Source organism: Leptonotus elevatus, chromosome 15 (assembly GCF_054856555.1).
Source record: "Leptonotus elevatus isolate MCC_2025b chromosome 15, RoL_Lele_1.0, whole genome shotgun sequence".
NCBI lineage: Eukaryota > Metazoa > Chordata > Actinopteri > Syngnathiformes > Syngnathidae > Leptonotus > Leptonotus elevatus.
This window is the reverse complement of record NC_141253.1, coordinates 502,970-523,652: the sequence shown is the minus strand read 5'-3', so window position 1 is coordinate 523,652 and position 20,683 is coordinate 502,970. Positions and strand designations below refer to the sequence as shown.

The following is a 20,683-nucleotide window of genomic DNA, read 5'->3' as shown; positions in this document are numbered from 1 at the left end:
ACGATCGTCCTAACCGTGATTTCAATTATTACCACTTGGAAAACAATCGTGATGAATATTTTCTTCCACACTTTTATTTGATGCAACCTGATCTAACCTTATGTCAAATGCAAAATTGGCTTGTTATGGTAAAGAAGTGGACAAACCTCCTCGCTGCAATTCCTCTCGCGTACGTTTTCGCTCGACAGCCGCAAAACTTGACGCTTGATCTCCTCAAACGGCTAGCCAGCTAAGCTAGGTTATGCTAGGCTAAAACTCAAATGGAGCTACGCCGAGAAGCTCCAACGTGCGACTGAACGAAAGATGTTCGAGTCAAGTCGCGACCGACGCCACGTGTCGAAACTTCGGTCCGTTTGGTGCCAATTGGCGAAAGTTTTCACTTCAAACGCGTGCTGAAGAAAAAAACGCGTGCTGAAGAAAGCGAGCCCACCGCCACATCCTCTCCTGGCGGACGTCGTACGGCAAGTCAGCGTGGACAAACCTTGTATCGCCAACTTTTTTTGTTGCGAGGGATTGCAATGTTGTTTATTTACAATTGTAAACTATAGCAACACTTTGACGCGCTTTTCTTTTATTCTGACGACAATATGACGTTTGTCACATTTCCCACGTTATTTATTTGACTTCATGTTATGATTACGGTACAGATTGTCTTCATCAAGAACATGTTTACATCTTCATACATGTTTGAAATACATACATTGTCCACTGGTGATCTTTTTTTTCTTTTCTTTCCTTTTCAAGTGTCCGCCATTTGTGAGTCGGGGCTTCCGGTTCGTTGCCGTTTGTCGCGATGGCTTTTTGAGAGGCAGTTTCAAGTTCTGTCTTTCCATCAAACAAGCGAGCTCCTTCCTCCTCAATCTCACGCAGAAATCTGCCATTTGCGTCCCTTCAGCTATAATGAATCTCGCGTTTGCACAATCCCAAAAAGTATGACAAGCATGTTAACGTAGGTTAACTTTTATCTTTCAAAAATGAAGCCACATTTTTTTCCAGTTCAACATCCTCCATTGCTGATATTCGATATTTGAACATTTTTCATCCAAAATGTCGAAAGGCCGCTCAGCCTTCATTCTCAACGAGACAATCAACAAAACAAATTGACATCGTTTCAATTTTGAAATTTCAATTCACCTTCAACGCGACAACATTTTCGCTCCATCTTCTGCATTCTTAGCTCCTCCCACATTACGATTCAAACCACAGCTCAACGTAGAAAACGTCAGTCGATGTCATTCCGCGAGCGTCCACGTTGGGCAGGACTTCAAATTCATTCAATTCATTTTCAAAATCAACAATTTGAAAATGAGCTAAAGGCTGAAACGCGGGCGTCTATAAATACATAAAAACACTCTTTTGCACGATTAAAAGCTGCCGTTCTTGACGTTCAAACGTTCTTTTGAGTTCAGCACGAGTGAAAGACGTCTTTCAAAAGTTCATAACGACTTCATTGGGACATTTAAGCAACTTATGCACAAGCTGCGAAATGGGACGTTTATGGATTTCAACGGTACATATTTTGTTTTTATAAAAGAAACCTCAAATTAAATGTCGACTAAAATGTTCATCGTCCACAAGGAATGCAAAAATCCAGATCGGATTTTTGTTGGCCTCCTTGAATGTTTTCTCGCGCGCGATTTCTCCAGAAATGGCGACGTCGGCTTTTCCCGAGAGCTTTTGTCGCCGAGCGTTTAAAAACCAAAGCAAGTCAAAAGTTGCGCCGCGTTGACGGGTCAGAGCGCGGCGTGGCGCGCGTGCGTTCGTGCGTGGCTTGCCAAGTGGTCTCTCCGCGTGAACGTCTGCTCGCAGTCGGAGCAGGCAAAGGGTCTCTCCCCGGCGTGTATTCTGGTGTGCGTGGTCAAATGTCCCTTGTTGAGGAAACTGTTGCCGCACACGGCGCACGCGTACGCCTTCTCGCCTGCGTGCGTCCTGGCGTGTTCGTCCAAATCGTCCTTCTGACAGAACCTTTGGTCGCAATCCAAGCACGCAAAAGGTCTTTCTTTGGCATGCATTCTTGTGTGCGTGATCAAATTTCCCTTATTAAAGAAACTTTTGCCGCAAACGCCGCACGTGTACGGTTTCTCGCCGGTGTGTGTCGTGGAGTGCTCTCGCAAATATTTGTTTGCAGCAAAACTTTCGCCGCAAACGGTGCACAGGTAAGGTTTCCAATTAGCGTGCGTCCTCGTGTGCACTTTTAAATCTTCCTTCTGGGAGAATCTCTGACCGCAAACGGCGCAGACCAGCGACGACGCTCCGGTGTGTGTTCTTGTGTGCAGCTTTAAGCTTCCCTTCTCCGAAAATCTTTTGGCGCAAAACGAACAGGCAAAAGGTTTCTCTCCGGTGTGCGTCCTGGTGTGTATTATTAAGCTTCCCTTCTGGGAGAACCTTTTGGCGCACAGCGAGCATGCAAACGGTTTCTCTCCGGTGTGCATCCTCGTGTGTTGTTTCAAACTGCTCTTGGAAGAATACGTTTTCCCGCACTCGCCGCATTTCCAGCGTTTGTCGTCTGCGTGACGCCTCACGTGACCTTCAGACTCATCGTCGTCGTCGTCGTCATCATCATCATCATCATCATCATGAGTGTGACGAGAGCATGACTTTGCGTCGTCACTATCTGATAGCGGCGGCAAGAGTGCGTCTGCTGGTGTTGTCACGCGTTGACCTGAGCTGCTGCGGCTGCTGCGCTTCGGAGGCTCCGCCCCTTCGCTCGGACCTTCATCTTCATCTTCACTCTTGAGTGTGAGAGCAGCAGATGGCAACTGGGTGACGTCCTCCTCCTCCTCCTCTTCTTTGATGCGAGGAGGCCTTTGTTTCTCCTCTTCCCCTTGAACGGGAAGGGACGGCGCCTCCTGCTGGCCGGTTTCAGAATATTTCTCACCAACATCTGCAGGACACACAAAGACAAATTTCATGGCTTGCTCAAGTTCATTCTCACATTATGACTGTGAGAATGAACATATTTTTGTTGTTGATGCTGAAGTACGCCTGGGCGATATATCCATTTGTTTCATTCGATTTTTTTTGCGACCAATTTAAAAAAGTCAATTTGAAAGAAAGGTGTCATGGCTGCTTTGCGTTTGCGGTGACAGACGTGAACCAAAGGTCTGCACTTTTATACTGTTGCAAAGTTAGTTTGAAGCTGATGGCAACAAAAGGCAGCAGCCCGATAAACTTATTTCAGCATCTCAATGAGAGAGACCTTCTTTTTTTGGGGGGGGGGATGAAAAGAAACAGTTTGGTCCATAACCGGAAAGAAACTATTATGCCAGGTTTTAGTAGCATTACATTTATGGCTACGAGGAATATTCACCTAAAATTATAAAAATATTGATTTAGCACTGACATTCTAACTACTTGGCAAGAGCTAAACATAATGATGACAATAATGAAAATTATATTAAAAATATCTATCTAAAAAACAATACAATAGAAATATATGCTTCAAAAGAATAAATGCGAAAATAAAAAAAAGAGATTCACGACAAAATACCGCTAGGACAGTGCCCCCCCCCCCCCCCCACACCTTTTTTTTTTTTTTTTTTAACCAGTGTGCAGTGTCACCACAACACGGTTCATCCAAAAAGGTTTAATGTTGGACCTGTGTGTCGGATCAAATGATGCAACTGTAATATTTGACGTGCATTTGGTAAACAAGTGAGGGTTCGAACTAAGTGACCAAACCTGCGGTGCGTGGTAGCTTCTCGTCGTCGTCTTTTGCTCCACAAAGTTCCTCCTGGTACTCTGCTGTCTTTCTTGCGCACATTTTCGCTCGACAATCCCAAAACGCGTCTTTTTGCTAGCAGCGAGTCTGCTAAACTGAGCTAGGCTAGGCTAAAATAAACTAAGCTAGCCTAAGCTAGCCTGAAAAGCTCCGAAGTGCACCGAGACGACTTAAAATGGGACACGAAGACCGACGAACAAATGCCGTCAACTTGTTAAAGGAGTGACGGACGTCCAGCGTCGACGATTCGGTGAGTTCATGAAGTTACTTGACGAATTTGACCAAAGTCCGCTGAAGCGCATGCAGTTTACAAAAGGGGGGAAAAAGACGTGTGCGCATGCGCGAAACTGCAGTGCACAATGTACGGCAACTCCAGCTGGTCAAACTTTCGACGGTCACAAACACGCGATGCTAACGTCGTGCTCAAGTACGGAGGGACATAAAACTAAACCTACAACAGCAACTTACTTAAAATTACAACAACAACACAATAACTGCATTAAACGAACAAATAAGAGCTAAATAAATGTTCTGTGGTGTTGCTCTTTGTTCCAGTATGCGACATCCAGCAAGAAAAATAGATTACGTACAATATGAAGTCCTTTCAAATGATCAGTTTGTTTTGGGGCAATCTTTCTTGAACCTCTTCACAAACAGTCCATTTGCCATTTATTTGCATTTCAATTGAGTTCAGTAGCTATTGAAGTCAGCAGAGGGAGCAATACCAATTGTGTCCACAGGATGGAGCCAGCGGGCAGGCAGGAGCGCAACCCGCTGTTGGGGGAATCAAACGTGGTGCCTTGCGGGTTTTCTGTTCCATTATTATAACGTACATTTGTTTTTTCTTGGTATTGACCTACTTCTTTTCTCAAGCATTTCTTTCTTTTTTTTATGTCATGAAAAACAAACCTAACTGAATGCTTAACATTTTGCTTTCCATCTGAAAGGATTTTTTAACCTGACGTGCAACAAAAGATTCAATTCATTGATAAAGAAGACAAAAAGAAAGGATTTTTTTCTATTTTATTGTTCCTAATTTAAAACGTAATTTCAGTTTTCTTAAGCATTTTCATTATTTGATTTTGTTAATGAAAATATTTTGTAAATTTGTGTTTATTTCCTTGCCGTAAATCTGTTGTCAAACCAGCACAGTCCGAATCCATTGAAAGGTGAAAGGTGACATTTTCATCACGACGACGACATTTTGAAGCCGTATTTGGAATTAAGCATTTTAAATTTGCCAGTGTTGTTAACACTCGCACCTGCAGTGCGTCCAATTGAAGACGAAAAATCTACTTTCATAAACAGTAAAAAATGAGTTAGTCTGTTTGAAGAGTTCCATTTAATTTAGGTCAAAGTGTTTCAATTCTCCGCATTCGTCCACAGGAAGCGAGATTGATCCAAATCAAGCGTCCCGTGATCAGTGAGTGGGCGTCGCCGACATCATGGTTGACACGCTGAGCAGGCCGAAAGCGTGCGTGCGTGCTGTTGCGCGGCTCGCCAAATGCTCGCTCCCAGTTCAACGTTTGGCCACAAGGCCATCAGGCGAAAGGTCGCTCGCCAGCGTGTATTCTGCTGTGCATGGTCAAATTTCCCTTATTAAAGAAAGTGTTGCCACAAACTGCGCATGTGTAAAGTTTCTCCCCGGCGTGCGTCCTCGTGTGCACTTTTAAATCTTCCTTGTGAGGGAAGCTTTGACCACAATCCGAGCAGTCAAACCATCTCTCTCGGGTGTGTGTCGTCGCGTGTCGTTTTAAGCTTCCCTTCTCGGAAAATATTTTGCCGCAAGCCGAGCAGGCAAAAGGTTTCTCTCCGGTGTGCGTTCTGGTGTGTGTCGTTAAACTTCTCTTGTGGGAGAAGCTTTTGCCACAAAAGGAGCATGCAAAAGGTTTCTCTCCGGTGTGCGTTCTCATGTGACTGCTTACACTTCCTTTCTGGGAGAAACTTTGACCACAAACTGAGCAGGCAAAAGGTTTCTCTCCAGTGTGTGTTCTTGTGTGCAGCTTTAGGATTATCGTCTTGGAAAATCTTTTGCCGCAAAGTGAGCATGCGTAAGGTTTCTCTCCGGTGTGCGTTCTCATGTGATCTTTTAAACTGCCCTTGTAGACGTACGTTTTCTCGCACTGGGAACATTTCCAGCGTTTGTCGTCGGTGTGGCATGTCACATGACCTTCAGGCTCTTCATCATCATCATCATCATCATCATCATCATCATCATCATCATCATCATCATCATCATCATCATCATGGATGTTAGGAGAGTTGGACGCTGCGTGGTCATCGCCTGACAGCGGCATCAAGATTTCTTCTGCCGGTGATTGTTCCGTTGTCGAGCTGCTGCTGCTCGGACCTTCATCTTCTTCGTCTTCATCATCTTCACTCTTGAGAGGGACAGCAGCAGATGGCAACTTGGTGACGTCCTCCTCCTGCTCTTCCTCCTTGATGTGACGAGGCCCTTGTGTCTCTTCTTCTTTTATGCGAGGCGACTCCTGCTCCTCCGCTTCCGCTGGAACGGGAAGGGACGGCGCCTCCTGCTGGGCAGGACCAGGACATTTTTCGCCGACGCCTGCAGGACACACAAACACGCGATACATTTCATGTTGTGCATTTTTCTAATATTGAGGTATGACTGAGAAACATCTCGCGGGAAACAAAACGCATGAACATCATGACCGTGTGTCAATTCCATCACAAATGGACTCCGCGTGAAATCTGGCCTCATTTAATTGAACCCAAGGCTGAAATATTTTCAGGGACTCGTGACATCTTCAGTTGGGGCTGATTGGACCTTTTGCCACCCAATGGAAGAACATTTACATTTTCTAAACACCGCTGACGTACAACGAACGTATTCTCATGACTACGATTTATAATGATAAAAAAAGATCAACAATAATATAACGATACGGCTGTGAACGTACTTCCTGCAATCATTGACTTTTAAGCTGCAGACTTGATAAGTGGTACAAGTTTGCTATCAAATTCTTTTTAGATGTGGATTTCCCCAAACATCCATTCCCGCCCTTGAGCAAGTCGCTGAGCGAGAGAAAAGAGAAGACATGTTATCCTGCCGCTACACCAGGGGTGGGCAAACTCGGTCCTGGAGGGCCAGAGTCCTGCAGGTTTTGGACCTTTCCCTTCTCCAACACGGCTGATACATGATCAGCTCATCAGCAAGCTCTGCGTAAGCCTGATAACGATCCTGTTGATTGGAATCAGCTGCGTTGGAGCAGGGAAACATTCAAAACCTGCAGGACTCCGGCCCACTACACGTTATGTTAATTTGTTGAAGTACAATTTCTTTTTTTTAACAGAGCTCGAGTCATTTTATTGGAATTATTGTTTTTTTTATTCATCCCAGTATTTTATTATTCTACATTTCAATGCAAATGCTCCTTATCCTTAAGAATTAGAAAATAGTTGCGCTTATTGAAACTTACTGCATTACGGTGGTTCTTGTTCATCCATTTTGGAGCTTGCACTTGATGTCAAAAGTTTGGAAGCAAATCGCGTGTTGGTCAAAGTGTAGCTTTATTGCTCTGCATAATCACGGGTTCAAGTGCTGCTGTCAGCGTCGACATTTTCACACGAGCACCGTGGATGGCCGGAAAAGTCATTTGACGACGTCTCGACTTGACGGTTGGCCGAACCCAAACTGCAACTCGACTAAATCGCAGCCTTAAGCAACCCCTCGGAAGATGCTCGACCTTTAGCACAAAGCTGCCTTGTCTTCGTTTTTGGCTGAAGGTTCAAGTCCATTGAAGCGAATGCGGAAATAGAACAGGTGAGAGAGGAAGAAGTGAGCAAACCTGCTGTGCGAAGCGCAACTCTTGGCTGCCGCGTCTCGCGAACGCCGTTGAGTGGTTCAACTTCAACTTCCTCGTCGTCTTCGGACTCGCAACCTTCCTCCGCTGTCCTTCGAGCGCACATTTTCACACCACTTTCACGGACGGGACGAGCAATCGCAAACACGTCCCTTTCTCAGCAGCTAGCAAGTAGCAAGCTAAGCTAGTTATTGTGCGAGTACAGAGTGGCCGCCATCTTGAAGCGGGAGTCAAGTCTTTTTTCTTTTTTTTCTCCATACAACTTTATTAAACAATTTCAAACAGAATACACAAACAAATTGTGAACACTACACAAACACGTTAGTAATTACGACGGCGTATTAGTTTCAGATTTTTTTTCTTCTCGCAAACATGCCACTTTATAAAGTGGCAAATATTGCCCCCGCCCTTTAAAAAATATATTTATACGTGGCCCTAATACGCCGCCGTAGAAGTGGGTCGACGCAAACTTGACTAAAACGGAAGTGACCTTACGCCGTGTACCCGCGTAGTCCCTAACAACAAACCAATATAACATGTCTTAGTTACTTCTTATGTTTAACAAAATGGCTTGTTGACAGTCTGTGACAGACTAGCATGTCAAAGGCAGAGATGCAGCGTAGCCAATATATACACAAATAAGAGTAATGGTACGTTGGAAAATTATACTAGAAGTTAAAATAAGTGTATATAGTAAGAGTTAAAAAAAAAAAGTACTTACAAAACTTCAGTACTGTAATGAGTAACAGCGTAGGTGCCCGATTTACTGTTTGCAAAGCATACATGATTGTAAAATTCCAGAAATTTAGCAAGAAACTATAATAATAATAATCTAGAGTATGAAGGTTCAGGTTTAAAAAAAAAAAAACTAGCCGCTTAGATTTAGTCACAGTAAAAACGTTTTTATATTTATAATAGGCGTACAGATACTTCAATGTTACTAAAGAACAAGAACAAAAATATTTACGCTATCATAACGCTATTCTAAGATGTACAAGTATTCCAAAAGTTACCCAAGTTAGAAGTAGTATGTATGCACTTGAGTACCGTCCACGTCTGGTCATAGATCATCTTGTAAAAAACATCCAATACTAAATTCTATCGCTCTGATGCTCCAATTTATATGAATTTTCACAACTAAGTTGCAGTTGCCTTCGTAAAGTAAACTCGAGGTCTGTTTGCATTTGTAATTCACGATGGCTCGACGTTGCAATCGCTGGTTATTGGGTCTGCATTTTCAGCTGTTGGTCCATTTCCATCGACGAAATGGAGAGAGCACATACATATAAATGCCTTTGGGGACATTTTTCACTCGGAATCTCTCCCGGGCCATGAGAAAGTTATGAAGAAGTGCCTTCATCTGATCACGGTAGCAGAGGTTTGTTGTCAACATAATACATCGATTTAGGATATTTATCAGGAAATAACGAGTCGATATACAACGTTTGGCTCGTAAAAATACACGCCCCAGCCTGTGTACCGCCGCGCATGCGCAATGCGGCGTTCTGACAACATCAGACAGGCGGAAATGGCTGCATCTGCTACATCCGGTCCACTGAGCTGTCACTCAAAAACAATCAGCCAATAAAAATGCATTCCCTATTAAGCCCACCCACCCGCGAGGTTTGTGCCAACCAAAACCAGGAAAAGCGTGAGAGAGAAATGATGTCATGAGAGCAAACGTTTTTCGAAGTCGTAGTTTTGGTTTGCACTTCAAAAATGTTAGCTTGAAGCAAAAACAATTGGTTTACACTTGAAGAAGCTCAAGCAGCGGCAGGAAAGCGACTCAAAATCACTTCAGACAAAATACAAAGCTCTTTAATAACTTTGCAAAAAGAAGGAATCCAATTTTTGAGAGTCCATAAAAAAAAAAAAAGAAGAAGCTTGTGCAAGACACGACTGCAGCTGAGAAGAAAAAGACATTTGGTCTTTGTGGTGAACTTTTGATGGCTTCTTAGAATCGCTTTCTCTTCAGGATTTCTGGCTTCCAGTTGACCGGATGACTTTCTTCCGTCTGCAAGACACAAAGAAAACCGTCACAAAGATAACGCAAGCGAGGAGATTACGTTCCCGCGACTCTGCAGTCGGCGAAATCATTTGGACAAAAAGTGTCCAAAGTGAGAAACGCAGGCAAGCAAGGAGACGTACGGCGCCGTCGTCCTCTTTGTACACTTTGATGGTCTTGTCGGCTTCGGCCGTGATCAGACGACTCTCGGAGTTGTCGAAGACGCAAGCGAAGATGCCCGACTCGCTGTCCAGCGAGCCCGGCTGCACGGCGGCGTGGATGCGCTGGAAGTTGTAGCCCGTCCTCCAGTCCCACATGTGGATGGTCCCGTTGTCCGCTACGCACACACGCACGCACACACGCACACGCACGCCGCGTCAGCTCATCGCACAGTGTCGGCGCGCGACGGCTGCTCGGGGTCGATACCTCCGGAGACCAGAACGCCGTCGGAGTTGACGGCCAGCGTGTTGATGATGGCGTTGTGTCCCGAGAGGTTCTGAATGAACTTGCCGTCCGGGAACATCCACTGTTTGATGTTGTCGGCCGAACCGGAGGCAAACGTGTACCTGGCGGACGCGACAAACGACGGCCACGTTGGGGACACAAAAGGGAAACGTGTTCACCAACAGACAAGTCCAAAAAAAATGGGGGACGGACTGGCAAGGGTGGCAGAAGAAGAAACTTTCGGGGACCAAGTTGTTGACAAACTCGTCTGCAGGAGACGGACCGCAAGTTCCACAGGAAGCGATTGTGACGGGACAAAAAGCATGAAGTGGAAATTCAATGACGGATGACTTGGAATGTTTATTTATTTATCCTAACTTTATTTAAAAACGTTTTGAGAACTAATTCCTGGAATGCGGCTGAAGACTCGTTTGAGATTTCCAAGCCAGGACGACCTGAGACGTGATTTGGAAGCACGAAGTTGGGGACGACCGACGGACTGTTGGGAAACTTTTCATCAAGCGACTGACGGGCAAAAGCCGCACTGGGAAAGCAGCGAGCTCAGTCAAAAGGAACTGGTACCAATTGGGTCGAGAATGGACTGACAAGTTTTGGGCTTATTTGACCCCAAAAGTTGGCCCACTGAGCACAACCCTTTTTTATTTGTTGTTTTGAGTAACACGACTTACATAACATGAATTGAATAAGCCAGTTGAATTTGGGTAAAAGATGAATTGACCAACTGAGTTCTTCGACCCATAAAGATAAAATAGCAAAAAGGTTGATTCAACCCCAAAAGTCACATTCAATTAATAAGCCACAAAGCAATTGAGCCAATTTTTTGAGTACCTTTAAGCCAAAAAGTTGGGTCCAATTCAATAACCCTGCAAAGCAACCTAATTCTATGGGTTATTCATTTGGGTCAATTGAATAACCCCAAAATTGGGCAATACGGCCTAAAAATAACATCTCCATTTTTTTGCAGCCGATTACGATTTCAATCTAATGAACCCACAAACTTTTATTATTTAAAGGTTTCGTTTATTCCAAAATAATTCTTGCGGAAAAAGTTCCGACAACAATCGCGTATACTGATTCTAGATCAGTTTGAACATAAACTTAACATTCATAGTTGTAGTAAACATTTGGGGAAAAACAGCTTAATAATTATATAAATAAACAATACCACATTTTCAACAATTCGATTTTTAAAATGATGATGCATCGAATGAATTCACTTTATTGCCCATCCCTATTTTGGCGCCAACTGTTTTTAGAATGAGATGGAACGTTGGGGGTCGACCCCGTAATGAAGTCCGAATTGAATTGGAGTATGAAGTGTAAGATGGCGGCTGGACGCTGGACGGACGCTCGCAGCTGCCAATTTGCACCCGAGTCAGAAGCCGACGCGGTTGAAAGGCGATGCGGAAATGTGAGCGTTCACACGGCGGCCGACTTACTGGCGAGGATGCAGCACGACGCTCCTGACAGACTTCTTGTGATTGGTCAACGTGGCTCTGGTTTTGCCGGCGATTAAATCCCACAACCTGATGGTCGAGTCGTGGCTCCCTGCAGGAGGTCACGTATCCCATTTGTGATGCAAGCCTTGCGATCGGCGGCCAATTTGTCGTACCGGTAATGACTTGCGGCTCGGCAGCTTGACACCGGACGGTGGCCACCGTGTTGGTGTGGCCGGTCAGCGTGTGCGCGTTGGCTTTGGACCGGATGTCCCACACCTAAAAGCGACGACAATGTGGCAAGCGAGCGCGATGACGACGCGGCGGCGGCGGCGGCGGCGGCGGCGGGGACGCTGCTTACCCTGGCCGTGGCGTCTCGGCTGCACGTCACCAGCACGTCGATGGTGGGGTGCAGGTCCAGGCCGTACACGGCGCTCAGGTGGCCGTGGTAGTGGCGAATCACCTGCCGGCCGGCGCACAAACGTCCGGCATCAAATGCCGGCCAAATAGTCGGGACGGCAAAAGGGCGCTCCGCCGACCCACCTTGTTGTACTCCAGATCCCAGCACTTGACCTGCTTGTCCTCGCCGCAGGAGAACAGGTACGGGCTGCGACTGCTGACCGCCACGCCGCGAACCGTGCTGATGTGGCCGGTTAGCGAAAGCTTCAGCTTGCCGCTAGCGAGGTCCCAGATCTGCACACGCAACAAACACGTTTACTATCACACACAAAAACGACACATTTGAGCACAAAAGATTTACGTTTTTTTTTTATATAAATGATGTCACTATTGAATATTTTGAAAATCCATCAATCTATCAATTATTCAATCAATCAACTTATCGGATTCATTTGATTTTTGCATTGAAGTGTATTACAAAAGCATTTTTCCCCACGATTACTGTTTATTAATTAGTGATTGATTATTATATTATTTCCTACTTCGTATTTATATAGTGATTTAAAAAAAATAGTTAAAAGTAAAAACAGATGTTTGCAAATGTCTTGTTTTGATTCAACACAGAAGATAATCAGTCTTCTTTCATGAAGGACTACAGAAATCAATAAACTGTTGATATGCTGAAATCAGACGATTTGGTCAATTCGAAAAAAAATTAAAAAAAGCAGCTCCAACCAATTACTAGATTACTAAAATAGTTGTTGACTTTGACAGCTCAAAAAAAAACAAACATATTTTTTTGTTTTTTGTAGGGGCATGAACCCATTTTTCATGATCACATATTTCCATTTTTTTTAATAGATCTTGGGGGGATTTAAAAAAAAGAAGCTTTTTTCAGTGCATTTATAGTGAGCTTCAAATAAATATGGATTTCCACTACATACAAATTGATTTTATTGATTTGTATCCAAAGTCTTAACTGACGTCAAAAAAAAAATATATATATATATATATATAATATTTAACTTTTAAAAAGAGGTCAAGGCAACTGGGCCGATTGTTTTTGTGCGGTCCAATTCCAGGTCGGGTTACAAACGCGATCACGGGAAAAAATTCAAGTCATATCTCAAGGCGGCGCTGCAAATACATCAGAAAGCAGTCAAGTCACCTTTATGGTTCTGTCAGCAGAGCCGGTGACGAACCACTGATTTCCGGGTTCCACGGCGATGGAGCGCACCCAGCCCAGGTGACCGCTGATGACCTGTCGCACGGCAAGTCAGCATCCGCAAGTCGGACACGAGCGCGGCACGGAAGTCGTCACGCGCGTCCTGCGGGAGGCACGCACTCACCCGAAAGAGTTTCCATGGCGGGTGCCACTGAGGCTTGGGCATGGTGGGCGCTCGCCTCATGAGCGCCGACGTCCTGCCGCCGCCGCCGATGCCGCCGATGCCGCTTTCCGCGACGGCCTGCAAGAGAGTCACAAAAGAGTTCCAGAGGGAGCCGGCCGGGAAAGGAATCTCCGTCCATCACGTACCAGCGTGGCGGAAGGCGGTTGGGATCGCTCCGCTGCCCCGGCGTGCCGATGGATCTCCGCCACGCTGGCGGCGGCGCGGCTGGCGTCTTGGCTGCAAGTGGGCGCATTTGATTACGACGTGGGAGACAAATGTTCCAAAGTGGATGAAGATGTTTGCAAATGTGTGATTTGGTTTGATCTTTTTTCGTCAACTCCAACGCGGGACTCACCTGGCCTGCGACGCCGGCAGCGCCAACGCCATGGAGTGGACGGCGGCCTCGCTGGGGTTCCTGTGGATCTTGGTGTCGGCGCTCAGCGCCACTCCTGAACATTTCATGTCAAGTTAGGAAGAGCTGCAACGAACCAGCTCGCTTGCCAGCTTGATTGGTTTGCTGAACGCAACACAAACGCATTTGCAGGATTTTGGTTGTTGATTTTGTTAAAATACTGAAAATGTTTAGTAGAAATTCGCCTCCCCTTCCAGTTATTATTATTTTTTTTTTTAAGAAAACACCATCTAGCCCTCCTGTTACGTTAGGGTCAAATTGACCTGTTTTAAATTTGTTGTTTTATAAAATCTAAGGATTAAAAAAAAAATTTTGAATACATTTACAGATAAAAATACCACACACACTTAAAAAAAAAAAACTAACACCGAACCCAACTTTCTTCTACAGGAACCATTCGTGTCATTTTCGGATGTGGATACAGACATCACTAATACAATATTTACACAACTAAAAACTTTATAATTTAACAAATTGATGGAGTTTAACCACCTTCAAATAATGTGTAAAGCCTATAAGAGGAATTAAGAGGAACAGATATTTTTTCTAAACCTAAATACAGAACGAGACAAAAAAGACGTGTCAGTTTGTGGAACAATCTGGATTATAAAACTAAATCATCTCAGTCCATCTGTATTTAAAAAAAACGCACAATTACTGGAAAAATATATATAGGACGAAATCCTGCCGTTGAATTATTTAGTTGAATTGTTTCATTGAAAGAGCCTCGGCAGCTTGCTGTCATTTTTGTTGTGTTGATCAGGGTTCGACAGCACAAGTTTGACTTCTTTCCTTCTGGTTTCATTCCTTTTTCTTTTCTTTAAAGAGTGAAATCAAAATTTAAATTGAATTGAATTGAATTTTAAATGGAAAACTCTTAAGTCAAGGTACCACTATATTACCCCCCCCCCCCCCCCCCCCCCGTTAAGCATATCAAGCTAGTTTAAAACTCACCTGGCCCGGAGGGGTAAGCATGCGTCCCGGTGATCACGTACTCCGGATCATCGGACACTAGATCAGAAAATCAAACGTAGCATCGGCTAAATAAAAGAGAGGCCACCCTCCGCACACGCGATGGCGCGTTCGCTCCTTTGCGGTCACCTGGCTGCGAGTAGGCGAGCTGAAGCTGCGTGCTGCCGGCAGGCTGCGACACTCGCTCTTTGACTTCCTTCAAGACGGGCATGTGCAGGACCGCGTCGTAGTCGGCTTTCAATTTCACCGCCATCTTCAGCTTGTGACTGCGCGTTCACAACAACAACAACAACAACAACGTGAACCGGAAACAACCCACAACACAGTTTTGATCTTTTACAAACAATTGTTGACTATTTGCCAAAGTGATGATTGTTTTGTGAAAAGAGTCCAGTTGAGTTTCCCGCCACCATACAGCGCTCATATTTCAAGTTGACGGTTGCGAGTCAAAGCAAACAAAAATACAAATAAACTCAGCCAAATGCCAGCTCGTATCTCCAAAACAATTCTAAATTGGGTACTCATATCTCAAGACGCCGCTGTATTTACATCACTGGAATCATCTTTAAAAGATCGAATAATGCTGGTCCCAGGGAACACAGTTAAGTTAAGGGGTGCAACTGCCAATTATTTTTAAAATCAATGAATCCGTCGTTCTAAAAACCATCATTTTTAAATTTCTATCCTTTTATTCAAAAACATTGCATTTCTAATTGACAGTGCAGAAAATATAAAAACCCAAATTGATAATGACTCAGTTACTGATTTGGGCATGTTAGAAAGTTCTTGATCATTGTTTACAAATTCAACTCAGGTACACTGTTGTTATGCCAAAAGTGTCACCTTTTGTCAGAGACATTACACGCAACGGCTGTCCGTTTTAAAATGATCATAACTCTGGTTGGATGTTTGTAATGATTGCAAATACCAATCAGGATTATAATGCCTTGGCTGAGGTCCTTCTAGTTAATCAGTGTGTAAACAATCGTGAAATCTTTTGCAAATAGCGTACTTATTTTTAGCCTGTGGTGCTCACTGAACTTGTGTTACCTTTGTTCGTCCAATGCAATGTACTTGGCTTGGTCGGACACAAACATGTCATGAGTCCTCTTGAGCGAGCGAAAGACCAGCGTGTGGACCGAGTGCTTCTGGACGTCCTGTGTACACACAAACCATATTTAAAACGTTATTAAAACATGACAAATGTGAAGCGTCTAAAAGGGAAAAGTGATGAATCGTAAGCGTGTAATTGTCGCCAGGCATTAGTCGGGCCCGGGTGTGTGAATACGAGCGAACACAACGAAAGAGCACGAAAAGCATCAAATGTTTGTCCTACCTCAGTCATTGTGATGATAAACGTCGCACAAAAATATTACAGCTAAAAAAAATTAAAGAAAAGAAGAAGTGTTTTATTTTAAAGACTGAAACGTATCACGCACGCTAGTACAATTGAAGACTACAACAAAACCGCGAGTCGGACGGCGACCCTCCGCGAACCGGAAGTAAACTGAAGCAATGCACACGTTTCGTTTTGCACTTGCGTCATCTAGCGGCAAGGTGTGTCATTTCGCTTTCATATTTTATTTATTATTATCATTTTAATTAATTGTTGGATAGGAAATGAAGGCTAGAACAATAGTGCACTTCAACAACAATCTTCATTTTCGCGGACAGCTCTGCTTCCTGTTTGTCTCTTCACGGCCACTGTCTGTCTAAACAAGCGTACATTTGGCTTAATTATATTATCAATCGTCAATAGTTCATTTTAATGATTAAGAAAAAATCGAGTTGTCCTATTTATTATTTTTTAGCGTAGCGGTGTAGTTGTGTAAGGAAGGCATAATTAGACGTTAAAAATAAAGACAAAGTCCATATATATATATTTTTTAAGTTAAGACGATTTGGTCAATGACACTATGAGACTAATCATTTACAATGAATCTATTCAACAGAATAAAACATGTTAGGACTATCTTCCCCCTCATTTAAATTGTTTAGAATAAATTAAGAATTACTTTGAGAAAAATGTAAAAACATGTTTTATTTACAATAAAATGTCATTAACCAATTTCAAGAAAAAGGGCTAAATTATTATTGACCATGTTTATATAATAAGAGGAATGGGAACGTTTTTATGGATGTATGCAAAATTGCTTTATTTCCCCCAAACATGTTCATACATTTGTCATGTAATAAATAGACATGAGGAGGAGGCTGATTGTTCAAATCCTCTTCCTGTGCCGATTCAGCACCTTTTTTTTTTTTTCAACCTCGCTTTCTCCCACACCGCAAAATGATTTTTTTCATAGAATTTACAACACAAAAATGAATACAAATAAAAGAAAAAAAGCAAAGCTTGACACAAGCTGAAATGCGCTACAAGCTCACCGCTCGCATCATATGTTACACAGCTCTTGGAGCTCTGATGGTGTAGCAAATCCTCAGGGAACAAAAATATATATATATTCATATCATATTCACAGTTAGCTTATGTACAGGTGTGAACCGGGCGAGAGGAATGAAGACGTTTCCACAAGAAACAATCTTTTCAAAAAGGGGGCGATGGAAGGTGACCGACTTCCTGTACACGGTGGACCTTCTTTTCTTTTGACTTGAAATTGTCATTCCTTTTACAGATCCCTGAAAATACTTTTTTTTCCTTAAATATTCAGTCTTTTTTTCTCTCCTAGAAAACATCTTAAAAGCGAGACCCCGTGATGACGTATAAAAAAAGACTGCAGATTTTCTGTACAAGTTTACAATATAAACAGAACGCAATTCTCCAGTATTGTGACGCCGAGCCAATGACGAGTCGCGTCTGCCTGGCAAAGCGGAAGTGCATTCAACATTTTTTTTTCCTTTCTTTTTTTTTGCTACCGCAGGAACCGTTTGAACACTGACACAATAATACGTGATGAGGAGCTCGCCGATGCCTCAAAATGAGCCAAATGAATTCTGAAATGATCAACAGAAGCTTCAAAAGGAGCTTTGTAAGTGATTTTCATGGTTGCTGAGTTTTATGCAGTGAACATGGAAAGTCCTTAAAAAAACAATCATCATCATTTATATTATGAGCATTCTGGGTGTTGCCCTTAAAACGGTTTCTGAGGTTTTATTTGTTTGTTGCGATATTAGCGCTCTTGTGGGTTATACGACCGCCATCCCTGACCTTAGCAAATACTATCGAAGAGGAACATTTCCACTCGGGTACACTGTTGTTATGCCAAAAGTGTCACCTTTTGCCAGTGACAACGCGCAGCGGCTGTCCCGCTCAAATCGCCAACATGTGTTTGTTTTCAATTCGGGTGTTTGTAATGACTCCGAAGACAAAAGTGTTAATCGAGATCCTGATCCCGATCAGGATCGGTGTGCCTTGGCAGAGGTCCTTCTCGGCGAAGTCGTGAACTCTTTCGCAATGCCCAACAAGGCCAGCGGGGGGCCCCACAGAAAAAAAGTCAAACGGATGAAACAGCACCATCAATTGTGAAGCGTCAACGTTGGCAGTTTTGCCCTCAGTTGAGCGTGCCCCGGCAGTTCTCGGCGCCGCACAGGCAGGGGATCTTCTCGTCCTCGATGGGGAACTTGTAGTCGTACGTGATCTCCTCGTTGACGTTGATGGCTTGCCGCGAGTAGATGACGATCTTCTTCTGCGACTCCACCGTCACCACCTTGGCGTAACAGTTGGGCTGCAAAAAAATAAGACACATGTGTGTATAGATTGAATGGAACATAGTTGGCATGTGCGCGAGGACGGATGCAATCGATCGAGGGAAGGAAGGAAGGAAGGAAGGAAGGAAGGGGGGAAGGAAGGAAGGAAGGAAGGAAGGAAGGAAGGAAGGAAGGAAGGAAGGAAGGAAGGAACAATTAGGACGGCGTAAAAGGAATGGGAGTAACAAAGGAAAGAGGAGGACAAAAGAAGCAAAGGTTTTCTCGCCACTTTTCAGGTCTCCAGCTGGTGAAGGAATGAAAGAAGGAAGGAAGGAAGGGGGGAAGACAGACAGAAGGAAGATTGGAAGGTCGGATGGAAGGATGGCCACATGCGGTTTTGTTGACTTACATTGCAGCTGTGGTTGATGAAGCGCGCAAAGTTCCCGCACTTGGTGGCGTCGATGATGGTGTCGTGGTCCACGCGGAACATGTAACTGCTGCCGATGCCCTCCTCCTCGTAACGCTTCTCGCGCATGTCCGCAATCACCTGCAGACAGCAAAACACACAATTTGACTTCAAGCGGGGGAAAAATGTCATGTTTTTTCCCCCAAAAAATAGGCAACTTTCATCGCATCATTTTTTTTAACCTCCTAAATGTCCACTTTAATCTACAAAAAAGGCAACTTTTTATCTTAAAAAAAAAAAAGACTGTACAACTTCAATCTAAAAAAATAAATAAGACTACGTTAAAAAAAAAACTTTTTTTTATTCATCCCCAGAAATACAAAGTATCCTACTTTATTCTCATAAAATTATAACTAATGTAAATAAAATATGCATGGTTTTTTTTCTTAAAAAGGAACACGTTTCGAAAATATACAACTGGTTATATAAAATTACGGTATAACTAAATGCTTGAACATTTATGACCATTCTCGAAAATATATATACATTTTTCCTTTTTATTATCTTTATCTTTTATCTAAGTAATAAAATGGGCTTTCTTTCCCCCCCAAAAAAATTGACTTTGCTATTGAAAATGACTACCTGTGATCTAACAAAAATTTTTAGCAAAATATGACTTGTCTACTGAAATTACGACGTCAGTTGAATCTTAAAAATACAAAAAAATTGATAAAATTAGAAAATATCAAACTTTTAACTTAAAAAAATATAACTTCATTCATGCAAAACAATCTAAAAATATTCATCTTCTTATTTAAAAAAATATGCAACTTCATTTGCATAAAATGACAACTTTGACTAGAAATGAGTTTTTTTCCTAAACAATAATCAGCGTTTCATGTGAAAATACACAAACCTAATCTTTTTTACCACTCTAACCCTAAAAAATGAAAACCTTCTTGAAAAAAAACTTTCAATGACTGTAAAATCCCGCGAAACAACCCCCCCCCCCCACACCAAAATTAATCCAGCTCAAGAAGCAACAAAAATTGCTCGCATTGTTTTGCAGTTTACCAGCACGGAGGCAGCAAACTTCAATCATAAAAATAAAGGTGTGTATAATTAGCTGTTATTTGACAAACAAGGTGTTGCGACGGTCTCACCTGTCTGATGTTTTGTCCCACGTACTCGATGACCATCTCGTCCGCAGCGATGGGCTCCAAAGCGAAAAGACCCCAGTCGTGGATGTGCGACTTGCAGAATCGGATCTTCTTCTTACGGAACTGCAAGTGCGGACATTTGTCGGCAACCGGGCTAACGGCAGACGATTTTCCGATGCAAAGACAAACGCGTGCGTGCGTGCGTGCGTGCGTGCGTGCGCGCGCACGCGTGCTCACCTTCAGCTGGTTGAACTTCAACAGGTCGCTGTCGCACGCAAACGATGACAACAAGCGCCGCTGCTCGGACCGTCGCTCGGAACCCGCCCTGGTGGAGGCGTGGACTTGCGCGGGAATGCTCATGCCCTGAGAACAGAGGGATGGAAATTCAAACCGATTTTCCATTTGAAATCAGATTGATTGACAAACTAATCAGCAGATGAATTGCTGATGAAAAGAACGGTTCCGTCGCAGGCCGACCTGAGTGTCGAAAGGCGGCTCCTCCGACTGCAGCCGCGTGCTCTGCAGGTACTTGATCTTGTCCTTCTTGTCGATCTTGTAGTAACCTTCGCTTCGGGCGCAGCCGGTCATGTGATCCCTCATCCCGTCATCTCGCCTCTTCTTCTTCACTCGAGGGATGTTGGTTTGTGTGGGGCGGTCAAGGAACAAACTCTTTGGGCCGTAGAGCTCCGGGAGGAAGCAAAACGGAGGGAACCGAATGGTTCGCTTACGGCTGCCAACTGAGGGCGCTGTCACATGACCAAGCAGTTGGCGTCATTTGGGAGAGATTGCATCTTTGAGGAAAGCGAAAATGCATGCACATTGAGTGCCAAAAAAACACACTACTCTT

General features: G+C 43.7%; 4 protein-coding genes across 9 annotated transcripts in view; all 4 read right to left on the bottom strand.

Moving 5' to 3' along the window:
- Nucleotides 1-554: 554 nt before the first annotated feature.
- Nucleotides 555-4,163, bottom strand: LOC147161374 (uncharacterized). The gene is made up of 2 exons (XM_086097498.1): nucleotides 3,682-4,163; nucleotides 555-2,884 (listed from the first exon to the last, which is right to left on the bottom strand). The coding sequence occupies exons 1-2, from the start codon at nucleotides 3,761-3,763 to the stop codon at nucleotides 1,734-1,736; spliced, it is 1,233 nt and encodes a 410-aa protein (XP_085953624.1). The 5' UTR covers nucleotides 3,764-4,163; the 3' UTR covers nucleotides 555-1,733.
- Nucleotides 4,164-4,725: 562 nt separating this feature from the next.
- LOC147161373 (uncharacterized) lies at nucleotides 4,726-7,776 on the bottom strand. Its single transcript, XM_086097499.1, has 2 exons — nucleotides 7,531-7,776; nucleotides 4,726-6,287 (listed from the first exon to the last, which is right to left on the bottom strand). Exons 1-2 carry the CDS (start codon nucleotides 7,649-7,651, stop codon nucleotides 5,263-5,265), a joined length of 1,146 nt encoding a protein of 381 aa, XP_085953625.1. The 5' UTR covers nucleotides 7,652-7,776; the 3' UTR covers nucleotides 4,726-5,262.
- A 1,565-nt stretch (nucleotides 7,777-9,341) lies between these two features.
- plrg1 (pleiotropic regulator 1) lies at nucleotides 9,342-16,114 on the bottom strand. The gene is made up of 15 exons (XM_086097643.1): nucleotides 15,959-16,114; nucleotides 15,673-15,779; nucleotides 14,752-14,888; nucleotides 14,605-14,661; nucleotides 13,594-13,687; nucleotides 13,385-13,475; nucleotides 13,200-13,316; nucleotides 13,019-13,111; nucleotides 11,995-12,144; nucleotides 11,813-11,914; nucleotides 11,628-11,730; nucleotides 11,455-11,563; nucleotides 9,977-10,116; nucleotides 9,694-9,887; nucleotides 9,342-9,559 (listed from the first exon to the last, which is right to left on the bottom strand). Exons 1-15 carry the CDS (start codon nucleotides 15,965-15,967, stop codon nucleotides 9,500-9,502), a joined length of 1,563 nt encoding a protein of 520 aa, XP_085953769.1. The 5' UTR covers nucleotides 15,968-16,114; the 3' UTR covers nucleotides 9,342-9,499.
- Nucleotides 16,115-16,757: 643 nt separating this feature from the next.
- setd1ba (SET domain containing 1B, histone lysine methyltransferase a) overlaps nucleotides 16,758-20,683 on the bottom strand; it is a 21,039-nt gene continuing 17,113 nt past the window's right edge. For all 6 annotated transcript variants that reach the window (XM_086097456.1, XM_086097453.1, XM_086097454.1 and 3 more), the window contains 5 exons: nucleotides 20,314-20,481; nucleotides 20,074-20,199; nucleotides 19,840-19,959; nucleotides 18,680-18,817; nucleotides 16,758-18,308 (listed from right to left, as the gene is read on the bottom strand). In XM_086097456.1, coding sequence (XP_085953582.1) covers nucleotides 18,135-18,308; nucleotides 18,680-18,817; nucleotides 19,840-19,959; nucleotides 20,074-20,199; nucleotides 20,314-20,481 — 726 coding nt within the window. In that variant the 3' untranslated portion in view covers nucleotides 16,758-18,134. The remainder of the gene's footprint in view (nucleotides 18,309-18,679; nucleotides 18,818-19,839; nucleotides 19,960-20,073; nucleotides 20,200-20,313; nucleotides 20,482-20,683) is intronic.